Here is a 27,609-nt window from a genome sequence, read left to right on the forward strand (position 1 = left end):
CATTAATAAGGGGCTAACACTGCTGAAAATTGGTGTGTCCCCGTCATAGAACCCCTGGATAGGGGAGAGTATTCTTGGTAAACGAATACGATCCACTCCCGAAATATATTTTGGGTCATTTGTACCTAACATCTCCAGCCTGATATGCCTTCCTTTTAGTACTGCAAACAATCCTGACTTGGAACTACACCATTGGGCAACGAGACACACGTGACATTATCCTGTGCATCACTTCTTTAGAGAACAGCTGCATTGGGTTGATCTCCGGACCCCTTACCATAAAATAAAGGGGTGTGATTATTGTGATAATACTCCCGTACGTAGTTGCTGATCCTTCCTATAGTAGCCCCGTGAGCTACAAACCAGCGAATTTGCTGAAGCTCTGTCTGCCCTGCTCATAAGAAGCACTGGTAGAGAAGAATCTAGATTCTGCAAACCCCATTGTGTTCGCAGAGTGTTGTTGTCGTTGTTGTTGTGGGTTATCTCTTGTCTCGAGGTTGGCGATATATTCTTGCACAGAGGCCAGGAGGCTATCCGCATCCGCGACAGGAATGATAGGCAGCATGTCTGGGAGGGACTCGATCATCCTGTATGACTCTCAGTAGTGTTAGCCGCAAATACATTATTCCCACAAAAAGATGAGTGTGGTGAATCCTCGTACAGCGCTTGCAACGTTACCAGTCCATCCAGACGATATCTCCCACTTGCACTATGGAATGCTGTCTCGGAGAGCAGAAATGCCACGGCTTTCTTGCTGATGCCACTTGCGTGGGCAGAAAGTTGGCGTAGTCTAGATGTAGCCTCTTGCGTCACAGACGATTCAATGGATGAGGGTGTCAACAGGAGGATGTCCAGTGTCTCCGTCTCATGACCCAGGCGGAAATTGAAATCACATCCCTCTTTCAATTCACCCGCTGTAACGGTATCAGAGGAGAAGAGGTCAACCATCAATCGAACTCTGCCAACCTTCTAAACCCGGCGACATCCTCAGGATCGGCTCAAGCATTTTCCATACAGATTGATCTTGAAGTGAAGAGCAGTAGGTGCCTCGAAGTGAAACCCGCTTGTCGGGCTCCATCCGGTGTAGTATTCGAATGTGGCTATGGGTATGTGGAAAGTAAGCTCAATGAAGAGAGGAGTGGATTATATCTATATGCCTCCGCTTGTCGCTCCGAAACCAACCTCTGCGTGCCTTGCCTTCCTCTTTCCGTCATGTATAAGGGTATCGCTACATAATTAACAAGATAATCCTCCACATAGTGCCCCAACTGATCTATAACAATATATACAGGTGCATAAATCCAATACTGGCATCGATCAAGCTTTTTTCGACTCTGGCGCTTTCGGTTCAGGTTCGGCTGGTTTCGATGCCGGCGACGTTTGTGCCTCAAGTGATGGCTTCGCTGCGCTCTTACTTTCCTTGATCACAGACTCTGCCCGTTGTTCCGGACTCTCCCCCCAAGGCAGATACGACGTAATCCAGGAGAGCAAACCCGGCTCCTCGGCTGGCTTCACTTCGTCCTCTTGATTTACGTCCCACACCTCACGAGGTAGGATCCTCGAGGAGGACTTTGGAAGTTCCCCGTGCTTGGCTTTCTGCTGGAGCAGCTCCTTCTCCAAGGCCAACAGTGCTAGCCGAGCGGCCTTCTCGGACTGCTCCAGCTCGGCCAATCGAGTCTCAACGTCCTCCCTGCGGGTTGTTTCCTTTCTCCGCGACCGCCACGACTCAAAAACAATCAGTCCTCCTGCAACTATAAACAAGAATGTTTCGCTGATGAATGTGGCACCAGACTCGATCGCCTTGGACTCCGACAATGGTCGAATGTGAGGTTTCGGTGCCGGCTTCGCTGCCTCCTCTGCCGCCGCTTTGGCTTTCGCAATGGCTTCCTCTTCCGCTTTGGCCTCTACTTCCGTCTTGACCGTTGGGGATGTGGGTTTGTGTTTTCGGAGCTCTCTTTCAGCAGCTGCTCGTTTTTGCGAAGCGGCGTTGTCGCGGATGTTGCCTAGCCGGAGACGCATGTCGATACGGTGGAGACCTTGCGCCATGGAGACGCAGATGCGCCGGAAGCGTTCATGTTCGCGAGCCTGGGCCTTGATTTGGTTCTTTGGGGTGTCAGTCAGTTCCTGTCAGCAGCACATCACTGCAAGGGTGGACTAAGCGTACGGCGATCGGCTTTGACAAGGTGCGGATGACAAGGGAGGAGAGCTTGAGGGTGAGAGACATGGTGGATGGAGGGGAGGGAGAAGAGGGATGTTAGAGAGAACAAGAAAGCAAATCAAGAGCTGATTATAAGCGACTTGAATCCATATGACATTAACGAGAGGTCTTAAAATAGCTCTTCACATGGGTCTGGAAGTTGGTCGAAGATGATCCACAAGACTGCTGACTCGATTGTCAGGCATCGACCGCAGCGGGATTCGTGGGGCGCATAGCCGTGCATAACGTGCCAGCACTGTGCCTGCTGAGGTCAGCAATGCGCGTTGGACTGGCATTCGGATCAATGTTTATCGATTGCCGCATCGGGAAGTTCGTTTGGTCTCCATCCGGGAAGCTCTCCGTCTTTGCTTCTGTCTATCCCTACTTCACTTTCCTGTCTTCCCCCCACCTCTCTCTGGTCGCGGTCTCCCTGATTGGAGTGCCATTGATTGCATATTGTTGTTTTTGAGCGTCAATTGTTTGATATTCGTTCATTTTTAGTAAGTATTTGTTCCCATTGCCTCACTATCTCCCCCTCGGCGCTGCGGTGTCGGTGTTCCATCACCGTGCAGTGAAACCCCCTCACCCGGTCGCTGGGACCCGGCCTCAGGTCGCATAACTTCATTTTTGTATAGGGGTGCTGACAGTCTGTTAGGAGCACAAGCCAACTAGATCCATTATACCCCGAGTGCACTGTACCCCTATTGATCGTTTATATCGTCTGAGTTGATGTCCGCTACAAGTCTGGATTCGAGATCACCGCCGTTCCTTTGTCACCAACATTGATACCCAATCACATCAAGGCACAAGGAGCTTCCGGAAGGCAAGATGGAGGCGCTATCACCCCGGTCGACGAACCAAATCGTCAAGCCCAAGATCTCAATGGAGCGCAAAGTATTGGATAAGAATGCTGCCGCCGCCGCCGCTGCCCAAAAAGCTTCGTCGTCAAAAAACCATGCGCCGCCACCACCATCGCTGATTTTGGAGCCGGAAGAGGATGGAGAGCGATACTCGACGGGCGCTTTTCTTGGGAAGGGTGGCTTTGCGATCTGCTACGAAGGGACACTATTGCGAACCGGCCGTGTTTTCGCTATGAAAGTGGTTCGATCCGAAATGGCACAGAAGAAGATGCAGGAGAAGGTATATATAACCTAAGAACCTGTTTGTGACGCTGCGTAATCGCATTGAGTATGCTGACCGATGATCACAGTTCCGCACCGAACTTCAGATTCACTCGAAGATGCGCCACCCGCACATCGTCGGCTTCCATCGCGCCTTCGTCTTCGACAGCAGTATATACGTCATTTTAGAACTATGTCCGAATGGGTCCGTCATGGATATGGTCAGAAAGAGGAAGTGCCTAAGTGTGCCCGAGGTCAGACGGTTCATGGTTCAACTGTGCGGTGCGATCAAATACCTACATAAACGAAATGTAGCGCATCGCGATCTGAAGATGGGGAACTTGTTTCTGGATCAAAACATGGATATTAAAGTGGGCGACTTCGGTCTGGCAGCAATGATCATGTCTGAGAAGGATGAGAAGAGGAGGAGGACTTTGTGCGGGACGCCAAATTACATTGCTCCAGAAGTTCTCGACAAGAGTAAAGGCGGCCATACACAGAAGGTCGACATCTGGTCTTTGGGGGTCATCTGGTAAAGCCTAAGCTAATTTCGTCCCTAGAGCGTCCATGCTAACTGCGCTTTCAGTTTCGCGATGCTCACCGGGTATCCGCCATTCCAGTCAAAAACACAAGAGGAGATTTATAAAAAGGTGCGGAACTTGGCATACGTATGGCCGAAAGGTACCGAGTGCGCCAACTACATCCCGGAAGAGGCGAAGTCGCTCGTGAGCTGGTGTCTCAACCTCGCTGAAGAAGAGCGCCCGGAGCCGGACGACATCGTCGAACATCCATTTTTCAGGATGTATGACGGCTGCATACCCAGGCGACTTGACCCGTCCTGTAGTGTTAGTAGGCCTGTTTGGCTAAAGCCAGATGAGCCCCGCGGCGATCGAATGATGTTTGGGAGCAGCTTGGAATACGACGAGAAGTTGTCTGGCTACATCGAGCACATCGATGATCCGAGTCAGCGATATCTGGTCTGCAGGGCGGCGTTCTACACACTCTGTGGCGTGGGCAGAAAACCAGACGGTACAGCACGGAAGGCCGCCGGAAAGAATTGCTCAAAGTCGGCATATGCTGAATGCTTATCCGAGGAGGAGAAAGGATTCCAGCCTGTCATACCCCTCCCAGAGGATATTGTGTACAGGTACCCCCATGACCCGATAGGTGACTGGAGCGATCCTGATACTTCCTTGCTGTCGCGCAGAGATGGCTCCTCCTTCGAAGACAGTGTCCTGTCTAGGAAGAGCAGCGCATCTGCTCGGAGTAATGTGGCGTCACTAACGCGAACTCAAGCGGCACTGGCTGCTGCTCAGCAGCGCCGAAAAGAATCGCAGAGTCATGCCGCGACTCTGCGGCAGCAGGCAGCTACAGGCAGAGGGTCTGTCCGGAAAATTGCAGCTATCTCCGATCCCGTACCGACAGCAAAGGCTTTGTTCGAAGAAAAAGAGGCAGAAGCAAACCCTGCAGTTATACCTTCAGGTGGTCTTGCGGAGCGGCCAATCCGCGCACGGCGTGGTGTGGCAGCGTCGTACTCGGGTTCGTTGCGTGATCTAGACAGAAACATTGCGCCACAGATACCCAAGTCTAGTACGGCACCGGAATCTTTGGTCATTGGAAAGACTCGCTCCCAAACCCGCTCCCAGACGCGCTCGCAGTCTCGCAGATTGGAGTCAGGCAGCCAGGAAACTGGCCCTCTGCCGCCCCCTGCCAAAGAACGGCCTGCATCCGTAGCAATGGATCAATTGCCAGTCAGATCACGCCAGCCTTCGCAACGGTCAATGCCAAAGTCAGAGGCCAGAGATGTGCTCAAGCAAGAGGAGCTGCCGAAAGGTGCCACGACAAAGGAGACTCCGACGGAGAAATCTGTACGGCCTGACCCCTCTTCACAACCACTCAGTCGTGCTGGTAGTAAGACAGCCTCATCTGCAAGCAAGCCACGCTCGACACTAGGCCTACACCCCTTGTTCCATGTGGAAGATCCATGGGAAGCGCTACCAAGGACGTCCCTCGATGACGTGAACATGGATCTGCGGCACATGCTGGCCAACATGGTACCACACTCCGCAGCCCGGAGACGGGCAGGGCTTCGACGACCACCTCACGCATATGTGATCAAATGGGTGGACTACACAAACCGGTATGGTATCGGCTATGTCTTGGATGATGGCAGTGTAGGATGTGTGTTCAAGGCAGAGAATGGACAGCCGGCAAGTGGCGTAGTAGTGCGGGATGGCGAAAAACACATCCGGCGCAAAGCCCGTAGCCAGGAGCAACAAGAGGGAGCGATCTATGGGTATTCCGAGGCAGACCAGCTCATTCCTCGCCATGGTAAGCCGGTAGAATTCTACGAAAATTGTACCCGCGACTTCACCGAGTGCCGTGGCGGAATTAGGCGAGCCTTGATCTCACCGTCGTTGTTCGAAGTCAAGGCCTCCTCCAGCGGATCTTCTGCGGCTGGTATCAAGATCCGCACGAACTCTGGTCTTGACTGTGCACGTGCGGACGCTGAAAAGATCAAACGAGTTAAGCTTGTTGACCAGTTTGGTAAATACATGATCGGTTCTTTAGGACGACACGGAGATGAGGCAGCTCTCGAGGACGAGTTGGCTTCCGGTAGCTCGGGCCAATTCATCAAGTTCTACCAGCGACTGGGGAATGTTGGCGTCTGGGGATTTGGGGATGGTGCCTTCCAAGTATGTTAACCATCTGCTACATGTCGAATGTACCTACTAACACTTTCAATAGTTCAATTTCCCTGATCACACAAAGCTGGTGATCGCTCCTGGACGCACAAGAAGCTCCTCTCCCTGGGTCGACTTCTACCACCTTTCACCCTCCGCAGCGAGATATCTCAGCACCAAGGGCAAGATGCACCCATCAGGATTCGACACTCGGGCAGTAACATCGGACGAAGTTGCAACCTTCCTCGGCATTGCATACGGCACTGGTGCAAGTTCTGCAGATGAACGGGTTCGAGATATCCTCGACGCCAATTCCTTTCTACAGAAGATCAATTTTATTAAGGAGGTGATGAAAGGGTGGGTGAAGCAGGGGCGCCTTGGAGGACGACCCACGCAAGACAAGACGTCAGGCGCTGCAAGCCCTATGGAATTGTTCTGGGAGGGCTCCCAGGAGCGGGCAGCAGGAGGAAGCGGAAGCAAGTTCGTGTGGGTGACTGTTGGGGCACCCGGAGGAGATGGAGAGTATCGGTCCGTATCATTGAGAGAAAGAAGGTCAGAAGCTGAAGAGGACCGCGAGGCGGATGCATTGAGGGAGCGTCTCCGGATGCTGGGCAGACCACTGTAGGAGCTGATGGTCTACCTTTACGATGTCATGACAAGCCTGTTGATTGTGTTTGATATTTGCATGGTATATTTTATGGCTGGGATGGCGCAGACGCCGTGTCTTGGTTGGTTTATATCACTTGTTGTGTGCATTCGTGACTAGTAGTACCCCCATGGTGGTGGTTAATAATTTAATTAGATGACTACTACAGACAGGATGACATGTCCCAGCGACTACTGTCAAGTCAGGACTCTTTTTATACCAGTTCACTAAATGTAGAGTCGTGATCCACTGGATGAGGCGATGTGCTTAAAGGTTTACATGGCACTGCCACGGGATTTCTGATTGGTGGCAGGAAGTAGCAATCTCGTACATTCGTATTTGCTGCGGTCTAGTATGTCAACCGCGTCCAATGCCAGGCAGTTGTGGGTGGGCCATCGGGCTTTACGGCGGGTCAACATGAGGATTTTAGCAAGGTTAATTTGCCTCTCCACGTGGAATCCCTGAGAGCTACCTTGATAGGTATTGCACATTATTCAACGGCTGGGCTTGACTGGCACCTACGAACCATGGATTTGAGGGAGATGCCAAGCTTTGCAGGCAGCCTCGTATGCCGCATTGTACATACACTCGTAAATTCGTTTTGTAGAGGGAGAAAGGGGCTTCATTGACGTGATATTACATAGATCTCGGATATAAAACAGCGTCGCTCCCAGAACATCCGCAACAGCTTGTTCCATGTTCACCGATAAATATCGGACTAAACCTTGAAAGGTTCTTGCGGGAAATCCGAACCATTATGAAACTCGCTCATGCTTTGATCCGCCTTGGTATTTCTCTTTGCCCTTGGAAGCTATTCTACCTTCTATCGACCTGATACCTATGCCAATGCCTCGCAGAATGATTAAGTTGCGTATAAAATGGCACAGTGCTCAATCTCTCCTTTGACGGGGTGACCCCCGCCATAGTAATCCTCGACTATGGACGAGATGTCGAAGGATATGCCACCTTCCAGATTTCACATATGTCCGGAGACAACTTCCGGGTTTGAAATGGCCTATAGCGAAACTTATGCGTTGCTGGCATCTGCCATGGTGCGTTCAGTCTTTTCTCTTGCTTACCACGAATTGCGATTATTGATATCCGAATCTCGGACACGTCTCGGCTGAATCGATACAACATCACGGAAAAGAAGACCTCACCAATAGGCTTGTTCAAGGTGGACTGCGCTACCAGAGGTTGGATCTGTCTAGTGCGGGAGAAATCCATATATCTCTAGTTGGATTCAAACCGACCGTCTCTAATACCCCTTTTGGCTGATCTTCTGGGCTCGTTCAACTGTTCTGACGAAGTGCTGACTCGGATTCGGCATGCGGGAGCTCGAACATTGCAACTCACCAAGATTCCAGCTAACAGCATTCCAGATTTCTCGGCTCTTACCAGCTGACGCCGGGCGTCTTTATCCCGAATGCAAAGATTCAGCAGCCCCCTCGAACCAAAGATGTTCAGGCAAACACGACCGGTCTAATTGGATACTCGTTCAATCTGCTGAGTGCAATGGCCAAGCTTTACGAGCAGACAGGAGATGAAGTGTTTCTGCATCGCTGGGCTCCGAAAGCAGTGCGCATGCTTGATTGGGCGCACTCTCAAACCCTACCAAATCACTTGCTCAACATCACCGATCCCGGCCTTGGTGGGGGATGGGACTACTCTGATCCTACCCCGTCCGGGATTGTCACCCAATTCAACATCTTATACGCCTACTCGCTGAAAAAATGGATCCCGTATCTGTCGCAGGCAAGTATTAATGCCACTGTGTATCAGAGGCGGTTGGAAAACCTACAAAAAGCAATCAATGATCATTTGTGGAGTGATGAACTCAAGGCCTACTACCACTCTGAAGCCTACCAAGACTTCTTCTCGCAGGAAGCTAATACCCTAGCCATCCTGAGCGACACTACACACCTTACTGGCAACCGCACTGTCACATTGTTGTCTACCATGGCTCAGCAGTTGTCTATCTCCAAAGCCCTTGCCTTCTTCAACGCCAGCATCGCCAGTGGTTTCGCCCAGCTGATCAGCCCCTAAACCTCCAGCTACCACCTTCAGGGAGCCTCCCACGCGAACAATGCCGTTAATGCCAAAAGACTTTTTCACAGCGTCTGGGGCCCGATGAGTGACCCAAAACATGCCAACTACACTGGCTGTATGTGGGGTCATGAGTCCTGATGGTACTCCCGGCCTCGGGTCCGTAACCTCGTTGTGCCATGCCTGGAGCGCAGGGCCCACCGCTGATCTGAGCCGTCATGTTCTCGGTATTCAGCCCGTCACTCCTGGTTTTAGGGAGTGGAAAGTCGCAACTCAGACTTTGGGTCTGGCCTGGGCACCGGGAGAATATTCTACCCCTCACGGCAACATCATGGTTGATTGGTCTTTTGACTGCAGCGGACATTCAATATTGCTCTTCGTGCCCCCGTTGGCACTAGAGATACTGATACTGTTGTTCTTCCTAGCCCTTTGAACGGAACACTTGAAGTGCAAGATGGAAAGACATTTCGATACAAAACAACATACCTGATTTCATGAGTAGATATAATTCGGAAATGGAAGGTGTGCTTGAAGATACTAGGAATCAGTGAAATTCACCGATTCATACACGTTTGCGGCTTCTTTTCGAATCCAACACATGGCCGTATCAAGGAGATGGGATTGCTGAAAATCCACCTGTTTCAAAATGCGAACTCCTGCATCACCTCGCCGAAACTACCAGACTATCAGAGCTCAACCAGAGTATTGGTATATCCTTTAGCATCCATTAAGATACCATTCCTCAGAGCCACAATGGAAATGAGATCATCCACTCGAGGCCCCTTGGAATTCTATTCGGAATCCGAGGTTAGACGGACATGGAACGGATATATTTGCTAATGCCAAGGAGCCTAATATTATTGGGGCTGGGATCTCGAAACTTCAAGTCAAGATATCTAAGACCTCTAATTGATCGTAAGTTCGTAAATTCGTACTAGCATGATCCACTTTATGGGGATTACCCGCTGGGTGAACCTTCCTTACCCGATTCAAGTAAAGCCGCCCCCTCAAAGGCCAAGGTGATTTGCTACTCTCCGAGTCTCTTTGGCCTTTTGTTTTGTGCTCAAGGAGGGCCTTATTGAGTCCGGGAATTGAGGTCTAATGATTGCTCTCAGTCATTCATTGTATAAAATAATGGCTTTCTATCCTCAGCGTGGTCCTTCCAGGCTGGTCGCAGAATGATTTTGCAAGTAGTATATCATGAGCATACGGAACCAAGAGTAGGCAGTGAGCATCCCGCCACGCTCGTGCAGGCACCTGCTATTATGTCAATGTAATTCCTATCGCTAGATGGCTCTGTATTATAGGGAGGTTTGCGAGCTACTGCTAGAGGATAGTGTATGTGCATTCGTAAGTTCTAAGCGCCAAAGTCTTCCAGAGAAAATTCATCATTCGGCACTACGGAACAGGCCATCCAGATAAGTTGATGACCACCTGGAAAGTTCCCTACGAGTCTATCGAATTCTCCCCAGAAAAAAATAGATTTTATCTCTCGGCAACCCTACGTGCCACTAAATGCCTGACATCCAGTCCGGTATTGACATGCCTGGTTAGCCGAACGCGGTTATGAGTTGTTCAGTGTTTCTGGCTTGGAAAGCCAACCTTTGGAATTTGCAACGCTCTCTCATACATGTAATTCATTGGTCCCTGATCATTTAGCTTGTTTCATTTGACGTGATATGGTGTCGGGTCTATGCCAACTAACAAGGTATCATGTATTTGTGGCCGAACTCCAAATATACTAAATGCATCGCCACCTCAGCGGCTAACCCTCTGCCCGGTTCACTACGGAGCAGCCGCGCCCAACGCATCATATGTTAGATGTAAAACATATTATTCATAACCCTCGAGGTTAGATATCTCAATTTAGAAAACATTAGAATATATCAGCGAGAATTGCAGCAATACTCATAGCGTTAATAAAAATGGAAGAAATAGACCACGGACATGATGGAAGATGAAACAAAGTAAGGGGGAACGTCTTCGCTCAGTGTTGCGAGAGAAGATTTAGTAGCTAATGGAGTGGGAATAGAAGATCAGATTTGCAAATGACTCATTTGAGAGGACACCTCACTCTTTGGATCATTCTCCTCAACGGAGTTGGGTGTCATGGCGCGTAACGGCGATGTAAGAGAAGCTTTGTTAAGACGGGGAGAGGGGCGTGCAATCTTCCTGTTTCTCAATTTTTCTGGGGGTGCAGTCCGGGGAAATTCTGAAACACGTTCTCGAGGCATCAGTCTACCGTTCTGGTCTTCCGGTGGCGGAGGGTGAATATTGTAGCGTTCAACAGAATGAATTTCTCCTTCCGCATTTTTTACAATTCCTTTCCTTTCAATGAGAGCACGGCAAAGCTCTTCGAGAAATGGATATGGAAGACTCTTCTGACAACTCGTGAGGTGCTCTTGGGTTGCATTCCCTGCCCAATTATCAACCAGAAGTAAACGCAACGGAGACCGAGGCAATGTATGGTTGTAGACGTAATCGATATCATCACAACTGAAAGTTCGGCCAGGGACTTTGGCAATCTCAGTTCTACTGAGGTGTATCACCTGATTCTGCAGTCGGGCAATCTCGAAGGTTCCAGCAAGGATCCAAAGTTGTAGCAAGAAGTGAATGCTAGTACGAGAAGGCAAGTCGATAGGAGTGTCACCATAATACATCCAAGCTAACAGCTCGGCAAAGACAACTGGATCCTCATCCGGAAAGCAGACAGGGTCGCTTGGGATGGGCTTCTTAGTACGATCGCCGTATATTGAGTCGAAGTATGGAGAGCAACTACACAACAACTCCACGTGAACATCAAATGGAGTCTCGTCGGCTCCCACATTTATATGTACCATTCCGGCACTCAGGGCACTAAGATCATCAATCAGTATGTAAATTTGAGAAGCTGTTGAGATCCAGCGTACAACATCCCAAGAGATCGGGACATCTCCTCAAGAGTCTTTCTAGATTGCTGTGGAGGTTTCTGGTGGCGCCTAAAGTAATACAGAGAAAACACCAATACGATGCTTGGGTATCATCACTCAAGATTATGGCGATTTAGACTTGTGCGCAGGAAAAGACACGTCCGGCGCATTAGAAAGCCGTAGTTCGTTCAGACGCGGCAAAATCTCGAGTGTGGAATGTCCAGATATCTTTCGAGCGCGAAGCGGGGATCCGGCCAATGGCTATTCATTAGTGAGTCGGATCATAGTTTTACCGTCAAACCCGCCTAAACAGTTAAACAACAGTACAAGATAAAGGGGCAGCGATCAGTATATGAATTTAAGTCAAACTTACCTTTGATCTTTTATGAGAACCCATCAAGTGTACCGCGGTCGTTATGCCATTTTATTTACTGGCAAATTCAATCCAGAGCAACTATGATCCCTTCTTATGGAAGCTTGCTATCTTACTGTTTTTATAATTATAAAATCTATATTTCTAAATAGCTGTAACTAGTTATGAATTTAGCAGATAAGTAAGCTTTAACAGAGATTGCTTATTGGATCGGAAGACTACATTTTATCAAGCGGGCTCTAGGTCCCTAGACCCCTGGTCTGCCGCGTTCTAGGTCCATTACGAGATTCTTCCCGGAGAAAAGCATTTCAGGGCTAAAGCAGTAAAATATCACAACATCAATAATCAAAAACATCTGTGCTGCCGAGATTACCTTGTACATGACACATTGGCATTACGATCTTCATTTAGATTCGAAATATATTATAACAGATGAAGTTGATAAACAAATTAGTTCGATAGTAAATATCTTTGAAGGTCAAAAAATAAATTGGTAACTGAAAAAGAAGCGAAGAAGATGTTATAGAGCAGGCTCTAAGAGAAGAAGAAACAAAAAGGAAGGGAAATGGGGGCTTCTGTTTCTTGAACCGAAGTCACCATTCTTTGCCCTAAAAAAAAAGATACACGTGGAGGGGATCTGGCCTCAAGTAAGTGCTCGCCGCCAGCTGAGACCACGAGGTCCCTGAACCTTTCTATGCACTGACGGTGAAGTCCAGGTACCCCTGGCCGGAAAAGCCTTCCAGGGTAACCATCTGGAAGACTGGGGAGCCAGGGTTGAGACCCAATTCCTTCCAGCGCTGGAAATGGGCGCTCACGTCGACGGTGCCGGTAGAGCGGTGGGAGCGACGCACCGACCAGTGCTGGTCGAAGTTGGTGACACCGTAGATCTCCGGAACATTTCTATAGGGGAGATTATAGACATCGTAGACGCCGCCATCACTATCAACCTGGCCGAGGATGTTCCCGTTGCCTGGGGTTCCACTTCCATGCGACTCCACAATATACCACTCGGTGACGGGGTTCGTGGTCCAGCCATAAATGGCCAAAGTCCAGTCCCCTTCGGCGGTGAAATAACCGTCCCAGGTCAAGGAGCTGAGCCGGAAAATTGTCAGCCTTCTTGGTCTCTGCCTGGTGAAGGGCTACTTACCGTGGGTTGCCGCCCTTGAAGCCCTTTCCACCGAGGAATTCCGTCTCAGTGCTCCAGCCAAGTTCGAACTGGCCGGGTGGGGTATTCGGTGTATCCAACATCGGCCCCGTTGTCATTGTATACTGAGTAGTAGAATCCGGCGCTGTCAACTCCGTCTTGGCTGGTATGCAGGATAGTGCTCCGCTTAGCAAGGTCCGAAACGCTGTCGTTCTCAGTCTGATTGCCGATCACCTCTCTAATCCATTGAAGACGTTCCGGTGAAAGAGCTCCACGCGGTGGTGGGGGGATTGCGGAACTTGCCGCAAGCATGCACGCAAAAGCTGACAGAATTGGCACGGCCAGGCGTGCTTGGCGAAGGAAAGACACCATGATGATGATAAGAAAGAATATATCCAAGTAGAAGGGTACAACTGTGACTTGAAAGATGAGGGTGTTGAGATAGGAACGGTTGTTTACCAGACACTCACCTTTATATGCTTCGTCTGTCGACGAAAAGGGGAAGGATGTGCAAAGACCCGATCTTTCAACCTGTATATTCCTCAGGCAGTTTATCCCTTTAGGCTACAATTTTAGCACTATGAAACAACCTAAGCGACATTAAGGGTTCGGAGGAATCCCGCTGTCTATCTACCTGGCTAATTTCTTTCACCTGCGCGCAACATAACTACATGTGATTAAAATTGATTTAGCCCCCAGGCCACCTATTTCGTAGGAAATGCCTCAAACGTCACATGGAAACTCACAAACTATTGATATACATGCTAGGAGTTTGTAATCTTGACTGCCTGAATATCACTTTAACCGTCGCTTCGAACAGCTTTTGGTGTTGAGATTAATTTAATCACCTGCTTAGTATATCTGGTACGTATATGGCCAATAGTATCGTACTCACTGCATTGGTATGGTGTCCGATGGCAAAGCCGTTGGTCCTGAGTGGGCTCGATGGTCCCACGATCGTGACCCTTGCGGGTACGCCCTTTGTTCTATATGATCATTTAAACCGGTTTCTTGCTTCTTGCTTCATCCTCATTCATTAATAGGACTTGTTTTATCTAAGTGCACCTTTAATCGATTGAGTAAGTCTGTGCGGTTCGTGGCCAGCTCCGCCCATGTAACCAGTAGCTAATACTGGCTCGAATGATGTACCGGTGATACTGTGGATTAAGATGAAGTTGAATCTCAAATTGCGACTTCGAATGGCCGAGTCTTCATAGATAGATTGTTATCATCACACACGTGTCAAAATACCTTCTAAGCCCTCACACCTGCCATCACTATTGCTTACTGCGGAATTATACTCCGTAACCTAATCGGTAAGCAGTGCGACCATTCATGGCTGCTCTGCTTACGGCTAACGTCTTTACCGAGACATAGCACCATCCCACGGGAATATGTCTCTTTTGGTCTAGTAAGTTGATAGCAGTCCGTGAGTTAAGGTAATGAGGTGGGTCAATTGGACCCACTTGGGTGAAAACCCTTGAAGCATTCCCAAAAACTCCTCAGAAATATCCGAACCTACAGGAATGCGGAAGTAGGAACAAAGGGGGCTAGAAACATTCTTCAGCCCATATCGAAGTGTGTGCTCCATTAATATGGATGGCAGCAAAAGAAAAAAAAAAGGGCTAGATTGTACGAAATGGCTTCCATGTGGAACACGACCTTGTGGCTCCCTACGTCGCAGAGAAAATATTCCGTGGTAGCCTGTACCTTTGGTCTAGATACCCTGGCCTCTATCCTGATTTTTTTTAAAATTAACCTCCAACAATTTATACCCCTTCTGAACACTGAACAAGAATTACGTTATATCTCAGCCCTTTCGCGAATAGATAAACTCATTCTAACTCCTTTCTGCAAGAGAAGCGCACAGAGAATAGAAAGGAAAGAAACAGACTATGAGATAGGTTCGACCAGGAAGAGAATAATTGTACCTATGTTCAAAGTATGAACTGCCAACTCACAGCACAAGGTGCTTAGGGTTGGAGACGGGAGACTTGTTCAAGCAACTACCGAAGCTTACCACGCACGATGTAGTGAGATACTTATCATACACACGACCTAGTACTTCTGCAGGAATCGGACCCGTTCGCTTGTGAACCATTGTTATCACAAATTAGAACCCACTTATTGGTTGGAGCAGACTTGGCAGGCATCCTGCAGAGTACATCCAGGGCTTGATTGTCTGAGCTCACCAGGTGAACGACTGACGATTCTGATTCTAGGCAATCGGTGTGTTTCAAGTCATAATGGCCCTACCCGGCCACCAAAATTAGAACTGCCTAAGAACCCCCGGTGGAACAGCTAACAAAAAGGCCAATCACATGAGAAGTACGTGATGCTTGGTAACAACGTTTCCGATGTGTCATCGGCGACTACACATTGCCCTGGATCTGAGTGGCCACTGACTCCACTTCCAACCGGGAGCTTTCGTCCCGCGGCTTTTTAGTTCCGCGGCTTCATTAGCCCTGCAGCTTACTATGCCACAGATAGCAATTCTGAGAATGACAGTAGCGCCATGGGTGGCTTTCACATTTATGGCTAAATTGTAGGTTGCAGCCCAGCTGAGAGACCAGTTCAGGATGGTCAACTCCACTTAGCAGCACAACATGACTTTGTCTGAGCGCCCCTTCGAGATATAGTGGAAGAACAGGTTCCAAGGCAGCGTAAGTTCAAGAGACTTGGTCCAAGAGTTTTCTGGGCGCTTTACGCCGACAGAAAGGCTGGATCATGTTGTCCCACTTGTAAGGGTTCAGGGCCTCGAACATGCGGAACGGATTCCGCACTTTTGGCTTGTACAGCCACGGGTGTTTGACGGGCGATAAGTACCGAGCCAAGTCCCATATCAGTGTCACCGAGGCGCGCACTGCACCATTAGCAACACTGGCGGTTTCGAGCAAATCAAATGTGGAATCAATCTGTACCGCTATGTACTGATCTTCTCCTCATCGCGAGGATCCGTCGATGTGATTGGACGGCTGGGCTCGTGGCCGTTTTCCTTCAATTTATGCCGCCAACTGCTCGCAAACATGGCGTCACATACACCAGGAGATACAGCTACTACAGGCCAACTGGGTGCCAAATGGCCAGGACGAAGTGTTAATGACGGATTCATCGAGAATGCCTACGCGAGTGTGAAGCTGTCCGACGGCAGGACTCGTGAACAGAAGACACTTGCCCTTACAGAGTACTACTAAGCACACTATGAGTTCAATCTTGTATTGGACTGTAGCATGCCAGGGATACTGCATGCCCAGCAGAGTATAACCGAAATTCAGCCAGGTATATGGACGTGTACTGGACACCGTCTAGGGAGATGGTGAGACAGATTGTTTCGGGCAAGCCCGCTACGGCGCCGTGCTAGGAGTTGAAGGACTATGGCAACAGGAGTTCAAGCTGTGGACATTCGAAGACAGAATTAAGCCGCGCCGTGCTTGGCACATCCATATATAACCCTCAATTATCCTCTTCGTCTGGTAGATGAACTGTACAAGATATCGTTCCTTACTTTTGACTTCTCTTTCTCGAGCTGGATTCAATCTGACCAGGTGTCAGGCTCTCGTCACTCTTTCAACTTCGATTCATTGAATTCTCATTCTCTCTCTTCATTTTCTAAATTACTCTCGATCATCGGCCAAAGACAATGAAGTATCTCCCTCTCGTCGTTGCAGCCACTGCCAGCCTGGCACCTACGGCTTCCGCCCATTATATCTTCAGCAAGCTCGTGCTGAACGGAGAGGCTTCTGCGGATTGGCAGTACATTCGTGAGACTACTCGCAGTGTAGTCTACGAGCCGACCAAGTTCACTAGCACTTTTGACAATCTGACACCCAATGATAACGACTTCCGCTGCAACCTGGGCTCGTTCAGCAATGCTGCAAAGACCGAGGTCGCTGAGGTCGCCGCGGGCGATACCATCGGGATGAAGCTCTTCTACGACACCAGTATTGCGCATCCTGGTCCGGGTCAAGTTTGTAAGAGTCACCCCCTCACCCCCTGTCATAGTAACTCATCTTCTAATCATCCTGCTTTCTCGAACCGCAGTTATGTCCAAGGCACCCACCGGCAATGTTCAGGAATACGAAGGCGACGGGGAATGGTTCAAAATCTGGGAAAAAACTCTTTGCGACGAGAATGCCGACTTGACCAAGGACGCCTGGTGCACCTGGGGCATGTCTCAATTCGAGTTCCAAATCCCTGCTGAGACCCCGGCGGGCGAGTACCTGGTGCGCGCCGAGCATGTGGGCTTGCACGGCGCTCAGGCCAACGAGGCTGAATTCTTCTACAGGTGAGACAACTGCTCCTAAATTTATGACATTCAAGGAGCAACAATACTGATACCAAGATTCTAGCTGTGCGCAAGTCAAGGTTACAGGCTCGGGAACCGGATCTCCGAGTCTGACGTACAAAATCCCTGGTCTCTACAACGACAACATGACCCTGTTCAATGGCCTCAATCTGTGGGTCGACTCAGCCGAGAAGATAGAGACGGATATCCTGGAGACGCCAATTGGTGATGATGTGTGGAGTGGACATGGCTCGGGAAGCTCATCTGCTGCCTCCCCTTCGGTCAGTAGTGCATCCGTCGCAAGCCCGGGTACAACTACCGCTGTTGCGCACGCCTATGTTCAGACCCCTGCCAGCAGCAGCACTTCTTCGACGGCCGCTAGCTCGGGGAATCTTGTTTCGCACTGGGGCCAATGCGGAGGCCTCAACTATGCTGGCCCAACCGAGTGTGAGTCGCCTTGCACCTGTGTGGAGCAGAACCCTTGGTACCATCAATGTGTGACTTCGTCTTAAGAGGTCCGCTCACTCATTCGTGGACCTGCTGGGAGATGAGTGTGAGTGGAGAGGAGATATTTCTGGGCTTCAAGGGCGTAGCATTTTGTCTTTCTATGTCAAGAGCTGCCGCCCCGAGGGCCCGATAATACCTCCGATGTCAAGCAGCTCACTTATCTGTCTGAAGCCTACAACGAGGTACCACAGCGAAGCTCGTTCCTGTACAATTCTTGATATTTGTCAATCTTTTCTTGGGTTCTTCATTGTATGAAGGTCGTCAGAAACGCTGTGTTGATTTACTCGAATGCTTCCTGATCTTCAATTTCTTGTCGAAGACCTAGGTCGCAGCCGATGTCTTGTTTTCATCGAGACAGTTGTGTTACAGCATTCCAAGAATCTGTACCAGTCATCTTCTTTCGTGCCTGCTCAATGGTTGTGATTATATCTATCTTATTTATATTTCTCTTCCCTCGTAGATAACATAGAAAAAGAACTCTTTCAGCTCTAGAAATTGTTTCATGTCTCTAATACGCTAGACTTTGCAAGCCAAGTCAATTTGGAACACTCCGATAAATCGAAATCTAGACTCCTTTTAGTCACACTTTTCAGGTCTTCACTCGGTGTCAATATTCACCGCATATTTACTCTTCTTGCGGATCATTGGCCCATATAAATAAAGCAGATAAGGTACCAATGCCATAACTGCACTGATAGACCCCAGAATAGTCAGGGTATACTGCACGCCGAGCGCCTCGTAAATGGGGCCACCCGCAACAGTTACACCTCCCGCAACCACATATCGCGTGAACACGAGAAATCCTAATGCAGAGGCCGAATATGTATCGTAGGAATCAATGAGATACATGTATGCAACAATGAAGATGGTGGTTATACCATAGCCGAAAAAGACTGACGCGACGAGAGGAGACCAGATTGAGATTTTTGGCTGTAGAAAGAGAGAATCTTAGCGCCTGCAAAACCTGTGAGGGTTTCCGTATAGACTTACATTGCTTGTCCAACCCATCCAGAACAGACTGATCGGCACTGCCACTGCACCACCAAGCATAGTATACCAGAGTCTCATCTCAGGAGCAATAGTGAACTTATCTCGAGCATACGCCTTCGAAGTCCAGCTGTAAACTACCGGCACCACGCCGCTAACCAGCAAAGTCCCAACAAGCATCCCAGCCCAGCAAAGGTTGGTCAGTCCTTCGGAGAGGCCATATGTGTCGCCAAAGATGTAGGCATACCCCTCGAGAAAAGTGAAGAGGACGATATAAATAATGGTCAGATATAGCGACATCAAGATGATGATTAGCTCCGAATAGAACATCGCAAATGGCCGATACACGGAGATCCTCAAGCGCTGGCCCAGGCCCTTCTGATTGATCTCCATGGGAGCCCTGTATCTCTCATCACCGGTCTCTTTTCGAAGGATGGAAGCCTTCCAGTAGAGAACTAGGTTGCCATATGTCTCGGGTTGAAATAGCAGGACCAGAGTCAGAACTACCCCGCCCATGATAAGCATTATCCACTCAAGCCAGCGCCAGCCTAGCGTGACTGGAATGTAGCTTCCCATTATTTGGCCGATCATGGGCCCGATAAATGCAGGTATAGCGTAAACTGGAAAAGCATAGGTCTTTTCTAGAGGGTTCCATAAGTCGGCAACCGTACCACCGGCGCAGGTTAGCGGAGTGGAAGCAAAGAGGCCGGCAAAGAAACGAAAGATAAGGTGACTGTGGAGGTTTGGGGCTAGTCCTGATGCCATGACGAAGACTAAGAAGAGGAGCATTGTTGTTGAATATATGGCATTACGCCCGAAGGTTTCTGAGAAAGGGCCCGAGAGAAGGGAACCAAATGCAAATCCGATAAGGAACAGACCTATTCAGAGACATGAGGAGTTCAGCTCTTTGCTATGATAGATCCAGAGAGAAGACGCCATACCTGTCGCTAGAGACCCAACAACTTCCGATACGTGGAAGTATTGGCTATACTCCTTGACTCCACAAGCATCGATCGCCGATGCAGCAGTTACGGCCACTGCAATCAATGAGACCAAGAAGGTCATAAAGAGCTTCCGCGATGTGCTCTGATTTGCGGGGTTCAAAGGATCATCTTGTCCGTCCCAGTCTACAAGAATCGCAGCGTCAGGGGCCATCGATTCGGTAGGTATTTTCTCCTGGGTACTGCAATAGCTGCTCAGTTTGCAGCTATATAGTCTTCTGTTAAACACTTGCAAGCCTGATTATATTCTCTCCTAGACTTACTTGGGGCCATGATGAGCGCCGATGGGGTAGCTCGGACAGCTGCAATTATCTTTCAGCTCTGCCAAGTGCTGTTGTACGGATTTCCGAATCCGTTGGTACTGAAGATATGCCTCCATTGCCGGTAGCTCCTGCGTGACAGAAGGGATAGAAGAATACGGGCTAGTAAGATGGTGAAGGATTTCCAAAGAAGATAACGACTCCAACAAAACTTTTATAGTCATAACACCTCCGATCCGCTCTATCTCCGATCAATCGGACTTGAGTGGATCAACTTATGGAAACCATCACAACAAAACGGTCGAAAGTGTTCATAAGCATCCGGTTCAGCGACACACGTAAACCTGCTCCGTACGCCAACGCTGGGAATTTGCTCACTCTTCGGCTTTCTTCGCCAGAAAGCCATACATATAGTGAGCTATATGGCATCGTTAGTATTCTCCGGTATTGGTAATTTTACACAATCATGTGACCTGGACGAAATGGGCAATATGAAGCCATGAACTGGTCAATATGCGCTCCATTAAGCCTTACGGATATACCCAAACTTACACAATCCTTTAACATGGGCGGAATGGAAGAGTTGATCTGATCTGCTCGGTTCTATGGGGAAGGTGGCCGCATATAAGTTCATCTCTTCCGTGAAATATCGGGAACTTCTTTCTCCGATCTTCTCCGCCATCAAAATCCGATCTTCTTTACGGCAATGATTGATGATTCAATGAATGCCATCTCGGACCAAGAATTTCCGTCTCGGACTTTTATCCAAAAAATTAACTATGCCTCTTGTTTGTCCTGGTTTCTTACGGAGAAAATGTTAGGCAATAACTTGGCCCACAACGATGCCATCCAGCAAGTCCCCGGATTTCTTCGGCGAAAGCGCAAAGCTGTCAATTGCGAGGAATGCCGACGCTCTAAGTTGCGATGCGATCGCCAACACCCTTGTGGTGCGTGCAAGCGTCGCAAGCGCGAGTCTAGTTGCTCCTACGAATCCCTGTCTGGCCCATCTGTATCAAGAAAAACTCACAGGCAGCCTGTAACTACTTCGGCGTCATCTGCCTTGAATGGTGGGGCAGGATCTCCGTCTACGCCTAGACGAAAAGGTGTCTTCTCTTCAGCCCTACGACCCGAACAGCCTACATCAGAATTAGACAAATCACCTCCGGGTGTACACTGGGAAACTGTGCTTGAAAGGCCTGTTCCAGAGGAGGATGTTAATGACACGCTATCACCCCTCTCAATCGGCCCTCGCATCTCTCTCCACGAAATGATTGACTCGCTTCCGCCGAAGTCTTGTTGCGACTATCTGGTCTCACACTTCTTTAAACATATATCCGCCTTGTTTCCCATTCTGCATGGCCCAACTTTTCAGAAACAGTATACAGCGTTCATGCAACGGCCTCATGACGTCGACTTACCTTGGCTGGCTTTGCTTTTCGCGTTATGTTCTTTGTCTCTGAACACTCTAGATGAAAGTGACCCCAGGCTAGCGTGCGTCTGGTCTCAACTACCTTCGAGTGTTACCCAAGGTGCAAGCACGGTTCCTGTCACGGTTTCTGTGTCTCGCCGCCTGCTCCGGACTGCAATAACCTGTCTCCTGCAGGGTGACTTCTTGATCCGGCACACCTTCAGCACGTTCGAAGCTCTATTAATGGTAATATACAGCCTTTCTCACAATGAGTCCGTCGATCAAGGCTGGGCCCTGCTAGGAATGGCGCTAAATATTGGCATTGCCTTGCGTTGCAATGTGGAGCAGAAGAACATGGGCCCAATTGAGACCGAAAGACGGCGACGTTGTTGGGCTGGCCTCTTGACATTGCACACGTATCAGGGAATGCTATTCCGGGACTTCGATATGTCATACCTTCTCAGCATTGAAGCTCCTCTACCTGCTGATGTTAACGATGTCGATATCACCAGCGAAGGCATTGTGCAGCAGTCTTGTAGCGAGCCCACACAAATGTCTGTCATGATGGCTAAGCTTCGGCTGTTCCGGCTTTCCACCCAGATCTGTCGCCATACCTCGGGCCCTTCACGTCTCGACCAACAGGCCCTGCGTAATTTCGATGCTGCGATAGCGGACGAGCAAAAACAGTGGGACGCGGCCTATATGGTTGATGGTTCTCCAAACATTCTGGACTCTAATCGCTACGCATATTGGTGCGTCTTGCAAACGTACGCGCATCATCTCTACCTCCTGCTACACCGACCGTTTCACCATTCCAAGGTGCCTTATTTTCTTCCAATGTCCAGAGAAAGATGTATAAGTTCCAGCACAGCTTTGATTTCCCTTCACAGACAACTTTACGAAGCTCCTATCCTCCGAGATTATTTCTGGCTGCTCAGTGGGGTGACAAGTCTGAAAGCATTACATGCGGCCGTGGCCCTGAATTCGTGTCTCCAAGATGATACCGAACATAACTTGGACTCTTTTCGAGGGGAGATCGAAAGTCTGATTGCCCGCATGGCAGATCTCTCAAGCCGAAGTCATATCTGTCTCCGAGCGTATCGAATACTCCGCCATTTACAGTAAGCTACCCAGATAAATTCTCGAACTAGCCAACTAAACCAGTGATCTATAGAGCCCAAGCAGGGACGGGCGATGCCCCGACAGGGAGCTCGGAGACCCCATTCGAAAATTTATTCGAAGATTTGACGGATATCCGGGACTGGATGGATGCAGATCTGGTCGATTGGGTATGTTACCTCCCTCTAGATACTGAGCCTTTTGCTAATGATCAGAATCTGGACGGACAATTCAACGTCTTTGCGCCATAATTGATTGTGGGTATGACGATATTGTGGGACTGGGCTATTCCGCATCGGGCCAGTTCCGAGACAAAGAGTACTCGTTGCCTGCCCAAGAAGAAATATCCAGCAGCGACTCGAGTACGTTTGAGCACCATATACCCAATATTCCAGAATAATTTGTGGTCTATCAAATTAGACGTTAAAAATAAAGGTCAGTATTTTATCTGGCAAACCGTGCATGTAGCTTCCCACTTCCAGGAAGATGTCAATAGTAGCGCTTTCCGCTGCATACACCAGACCGTGAGAGGTACCTTCTTTGTCTTCAAGAATCCCTTCAGGCAGTTCCATAGCAGAAACCCACTGTATGTGTACTGAGACTTTTGCCTTCCATGTTATGAACACGAGAAACGCGGAGATGGCAGATCATATCTGCTCTCGTGCCCTGGGCGGCCCTTTGCACCACTCTTTTTATGCAAGAATAAAGTTCGTTGGACTGAAGTAACGGACTTTTCAGAATCAGATTCACTCTTAAAAAACCCCAAAGTGGCTCAGACTACTCGTATAGTAAATAATCTGCTACTGTATCGATCTTGGTTCGTATTACTGTCGGCGCAGGATCTGAAGAACCAGATCACCGGTTGCCCGATCACATACATCGCCATATTACGTGTTCATTTGACATGATGGAAAACCAAGGCGCGGTGCTCTTTAAGATTTGCTTTTTTCGTGTAGCTCTCTTGTTTCGTGATGCTCGTGCGTGCTTGCGTCTATTGGCCATCGTATGAGGTCTTCTGGTTCTCCAAAGCGGCATAACCAAGCGATTAGAGTATCCGTGGCTTCGTAGCAGGATGCAGCAGCTCATTAAGCGTACCTTGGCGCATACGCATGCAACGATTTGAGTAGAGAAGTGGGATGTTTGTGTGTGGTCGAAAATGCATCCCACGGTTAGCTTGATGGCGTGCTCGGGACTAAAAATTCGCCATGGCAGTGGAGGGACTCGGCCACTTCCCGGCCACGTCGCCCCTCCCAGGATGAACCTGGTCAATGGCGCCGAAGACCATGATATTGGCGTCATGTAGCATAATACAGTTCTATATGAAATTGTATTTGATGGTGATATCAGAATCCTCGTTCAATAGAGGTAGCTCCACATGTAGACACACGGTTGAGCTTAACTCTTCCCTGACGCGGCCCCTCAACTACCATCATATCATGCTTAAAACAAGTTGTTTCAGCCTTATGGAGCAAGTTACTCCACTTAATCCAGTCATGTCCTATGGTAAAGGCCTAGAGTAGATCTTTACCAGGCAGCAGAAAAGAAAGTGGACGTAACTGCCATACCAGACTTATGGTATGATTGGATTGGCACGCACTTCCCTTAGTTCTGACCGTGGAGAACAATAGCATGATGGATGTCTCCGCTTTGGTGGACCCTGGCCTAGCCCTATCCCGTCCTTTTACGCAGCAAAAAAACACACGGATTGGGCCAGCTTGCAGAAAGCTTGGGTAATTGTAGCGTGCCCATTTTATTTTCTCTCTTCTGTTCGTAATAGTATGAGATCACGGCAGTAAAACTTGGTTCACGGACTCGGCGTCCAGAGCATGTCCATAGTCGCGCTTACTGCGCTACAACAGCAGTCCCTTAGAAACACTCCAGGACAAAAACTTCCTGGCGAACACGAAAGTGCTCACCCACCGTCTTACGAGCGATCGTCATTCAGCTCTCCTTGACCAAGGAGAAGGCAAACACTTAGTCTCGTGTTTCTTAATTCCATCTGTGGTTCGGTCATATCGAAAAAGGCCAATGCGCGCTCGGCATGGGCGTGGAGGTGCATCTGGCCGGCACATGGCAAGCCCCCTGCTGCATTGCCATTTCGGAGCTAAAATCACGACATCGATCCCCTGTCCTCTGATAAAATATCTTACACTTCTCACGCGATAAGCTTAATATTTATTATTCCCCTCCAGATCTCATTTTCTGTTGATATATGCCACAGGCTTGAAATCTCAGTCTGCTGACACAGAAAATGACCACGAAGGTTGGCCATATTCTGGCGAAGGTGCTCGGGATCGATCTGGAATCGAACACCGACCCGTACCGTCGTGATGGCTCAGATAATGCTGGGTATTATGTCGAGACAGAGCCAACATCCGGTGAATGGCTGCGCGAGCTCGTCCCATCCCGTCGACAGATTGGTCGCTACTTCTACGACTTGTTCCCTTTTCTTCACTGGATCATGAGCTATAACTTGCAGTGGTTCATCGGTGATCTGATTGCAGGTGAGATATCTTACGTCAGTCTGTTGAAGCGAGAGAGGCTGACATCTTCAGGTGTTACTGTCGGGGCTGTGGTCATCCCACAAGGCATGGCATACGCCATCCTAGCCAAGTTGCCTGCCGAATATGGGCTGTATTCATCATTCATGGGCGTGTTAATATACTGGTTCTTTGCCACATCAAAGGATATCACCATCGGAGTAGGTACTCCATCTTTTTGTCGCGACCAAAAGCTAACCCGTTCAGCCGGTGGCCGTCATGTCCACCTTAGTTGGTACCATCATCATCGAAGTCCAAAAGGACTACCCTGACATCTCAGCCCCAACGATCGCCGGAGCTCTTGCCATCATCTGCGGTGCGATCACGACCTTCATTGGCCTGTTCCGTCTCGGATTCATCGTCGACTTCATTCCTCTTCCTGCGATTACCGCCTTCATGACCGGATCTGCCATCAATGTGTGCGCGGGACAAGTCAAGACGGTTTTGGGAGAAACGGCCGATTTTTCTACCCGTGGATCGACATACATGGTCATTATCAATACCCTGAAATATCTGCCCACCTCGCAGATGGATGCTGCCATGGGCTTGACAGCACTGGCCATGCTGTATGCCATCCGCGCGGCATGCAATTATGGAACTAGGAAATACCCTCGGAAGGCGAAGCTCTTCTTTTTCTTGAATACCCTTCGCACGGTCTTTGTGATTCTGTTCTATACGATGATTAGCGCTGCAGTCAATCTCCATCGTCGCAACAATCCGGCCTTCAAGATGCTGGGTAAAGTCCCTTATGGGTTTCAGCATGCGGGCGTTCCCAAGATCAACGCTGATATCATCAAGACCTTTGCCCATGAGCTGCCGGCAGCAGTAATTGTCTTGGTGATCGAGCATATTGCTATTTCGAAATCCTTCGGTCGCGTCAATAACTATACCATCAATCCTTCCCAGGAGTTCATCGCTATTGGCATCTCTAACCTCCTCGGACCCTTCCTAGGTGGCTACCCAGCCACTGGTTCGTTCTCTCGCACTGCTATCAAAGCCAAATCCGGTGTACGGACGCCGCTGGCCGGCGTCATCACCGCCATCGTCGTTCTGCTTGCCATTTACGCCCTTCCCGCCCTGTTCTTCTTCATTCCCAGTTCATCACTTTCTGCTGTTATCATCCACGCTGTCGGTGACTTGATCACGCCACCTAAAGTGATCTACCAATTCTGGCGCGTGTCCCCTCTCGACGCCATCATTAGTCTAATCGGCATCATCGTCATTATCTTCACGAGCATCGAAGACGGCATCTACTGCACAATCTGTATCTCGGTCGCAGTCCTGCTATTCCGCGTTGCCAAAGCCCGCGGTCAGTTCCTTGGCCATGTCCAGATCCACTCCGTCATCGGCGATCACCTTGTCGAAGAGACCGGATCAGCCAAGGAATTCAACACCGCCTCTCAGCTTTCCAGCTCCGATTACAAGCGCATATCTAGTCGAACCGTCTTCCTCCCCCTTAAACATACCGATGGTTCCAACCCGACCATCCCGATCACCCAGCCCGCCCCAGGCGTCTTCATCTACCGCGTATCTGAAGGCTTCAACTACCCCAACGCTAACCACTACACCGACAACCTGGTCGAACACATCTTCGAATCCACCCGACGTACCAACCCCTCCTTATATGCCACCCCCGGCGACCGACCATGGAACGACCCCGCCCCTCGCAAAAGCAAGGCCGAACACACGGATAACTCCACAGAACTACCGTTGCTACGGGCAGTCATCCTTGATTTCTCTGCTGTCAACAACGTCGACGTGACCTCGGTCCAGAACCTGATCGATGTCCGGAGCCAGCTGGACCGGTACGCCGCTCCGGACCGAGTCCAGTGGCATTCTGCTCATATCAACAACCGATGGACCAAGCGGGCTCTCGCTGCCGCGGGATTCGGTCGGCCGTCGGATGTGCCTGAGCTCAAGCCGATCTTCAACATCACGGAGGGAGACTACTCTGGTGATAGCTCGGACCAGCGTGCCAGTGATGTCGAGTCGCAAGTCGGCGATCAATTAAAGCAGAACAAGACCCGGGATGATAAGAGCGCTGAGGTTCTGAGTGTACGGGAGATGGACGAGGCAGCCAAGGGGTCGGAGAGGACAGCCGTGCAACGACGTGGAGAGAGCAAGCCGGCGGTGGTTTCCGGTGTGAACCTGCCGTTGTTCCATATCGACTTGAAGAGTGCCCTGGAGTGTGTGACGGCGTCGGTGTCTGATAACCCGGGCAAGGCGCATACTAGCTGATATGATTAATCTGTTGGAATTCCATACATAATTTACGTTAGACAATATTTTAGCTTCATACATACTTTCCCCATATGTATAGAACTTATCCCGGTGTTCTAGAGTAACTGTAGGGCTAACCGAAATCTCCACATCGTCTCATGA

General features: G+C 49.5%; 8 protein-coding genes across 8 annotated transcripts; 4 read left to right on the plus strand and 4 right to left on the minus strand.

Moving 5' to 3' along the window:
• Positions 1-1,043: 1,043 nt before the first annotated feature.
• BDQ94DRAFT_136831 (OPA3 family protein) lies at positions 1,044-2,379 on the minus strand. Its single transcript, XM_026764950.1, has 2 exons — positions 2,165-2,379; positions 1,044-2,103 (listed from the first exon to the last, which is right to left on the minus strand). Exons 1-2 carry the CDS (start codon positions 2,222-2,224, stop codon positions 1,318-1,320), a joined length of 846 nt encoding a protein of 281 aa, XP_026630703.1. The 5' UTR covers positions 2,225-2,379; the 3' UTR covers positions 1,044-1,317.
• A 646-nt stretch (positions 2,380-3,025) lies between these two features.
• BDQ94DRAFT_182947 (Pkinase-domain-containing protein) lies at positions 3,026-6,823 on the plus strand (the record flags this gene model as incomplete). The annotated part of the gene is made up of 4 exons (XM_026774281.1): positions 3,026-3,337; positions 3,408-3,850; positions 3,905-6,014; positions 6,067-6,823. 4 exons carry the CDS (start codon positions 3,026-3,028, stop codon positions 6,625-6,627), a joined length of 3,426 nt encoding a protein of 1,141 aa, XP_026630704.1. The 3' UTR covers positions 6,628-6,823.
• A 3,825-nt stretch (positions 6,824-10,648) lies between these two features.
• On the minus strand, positions 10,649-11,793 carry BDQ94DRAFT_136834 (BTB/POZ domain-containing protein). Its single transcript, XM_026764951.1, has 2 exons — positions 11,604-11,793; positions 10,649-11,550 (listed from the first exon to the last, which is right to left on the minus strand). Exons 1-2 carry the CDS (start codon positions 11,624-11,626, stop codon positions 10,731-10,733), a joined length of 843 nt encoding a protein of 280 aa, XP_026630705.1. The 5' UTR covers positions 11,627-11,793; the 3' UTR covers positions 10,649-10,730.
• Positions 11,794-12,668: 875 nt separating this feature from the next.
• On the minus strand, positions 12,669-13,492 carry BDQ94DRAFT_157147 (glycoside hydrolase family 11 protein; the record flags this gene model as incomplete). Its single annotated transcript, XM_026768703.1, has 4 exons — positions 12,669-13,068; positions 13,124-13,191; positions 13,223-13,325; positions 13,449-13,492. The coding sequence occupies 4 exons, from the start codon at positions 13,490-13,492 to the stop codon at positions 12,669-12,671; spliced, it is 615 nt and encodes a 204-aa protein (XP_026630706.1).
• Positions 13,493-16,760: 3,268 nt separating this feature from the next.
• On the plus strand, positions 16,761-17,917 carry BDQ94DRAFT_166843 (fungal cellulose binding domain protein; the record flags this gene model as incomplete). The annotated part of the gene is made up of 3 exons (XM_026770649.1): positions 16,761-17,091; positions 17,162-17,405; positions 17,470-17,917. The coding sequence occupies 3 exons, from the start codon at positions 16,761-16,763 to the stop codon at positions 17,915-17,917; spliced, it is 1,023 nt and encodes a 340-aa protein (XP_026630707.1).
• Positions 17,918-18,509: 592 nt separating this feature from the next.
• On the minus strand, positions 18,510-20,279 carry BDQ94DRAFT_157149 (MFS transporter; the record flags this gene model as incomplete). The annotated part of the gene is made up of 4 exons (XM_026768704.1): positions 18,510-18,842; positions 18,903-19,777; positions 19,841-20,106; positions 20,164-20,279. The coding sequence occupies 4 exons, from the start codon at positions 20,277-20,279 to the stop codon at positions 18,510-18,512; spliced, it is 1,590 nt and encodes a 529-aa protein (XP_026630708.1).
• Positions 20,280-20,974: 695 nt separating this feature from the next.
• On the plus strand, positions 20,975-22,938 carry BDQ94DRAFT_157150 (uncharacterized protein; the record flags this gene model as incomplete). The annotated part of the gene is made up of 3 exons (XM_026768705.1): positions 20,975-22,689; positions 22,743-22,857; positions 22,903-22,938. The coding sequence occupies 3 exons, from the start codon at positions 20,975-20,977 to the stop codon at positions 22,936-22,938; spliced, it is 1,866 nt and encodes a 621-aa protein (XP_026630709.1).
• Positions 22,939-24,909: 1,971 nt separating this feature from the next.
• BDQ94DRAFT_182956 (SLC26/SulP family anion transporter) lies at positions 24,910-27,502 on the plus strand. Its single transcript, XM_026774282.1, has 3 exons — positions 24,910-25,191; positions 25,243-25,388; positions 25,435-27,502. The coding sequence occupies exons 1-3, from the start codon at positions 24,939-24,941 to the stop codon at positions 27,463-27,465; spliced, it is 2,430 nt and encodes an 809-aa protein (XP_026630710.1). The 5' UTR covers positions 24,910-24,938; the 3' UTR covers positions 27,466-27,502.
• Positions 27,503-27,609: the final 107 nt, after the last annotated feature.

The sequence above is a fragment of the Aspergillus welwitschiae genome, assembly GCF_003344945.1.
Source record: "Aspergillus welwitschiae strain CBS 139.54b unplaced genomic scaffold BDQ94scaffold_4, whole genome shotgun sequence".
Taxonomy (NCBI): Eukaryota; Fungi; Ascomycota; class Eurotiomycetes; order Eurotiales; family Aspergillaceae; genus Aspergillus; species Aspergillus welwitschiae.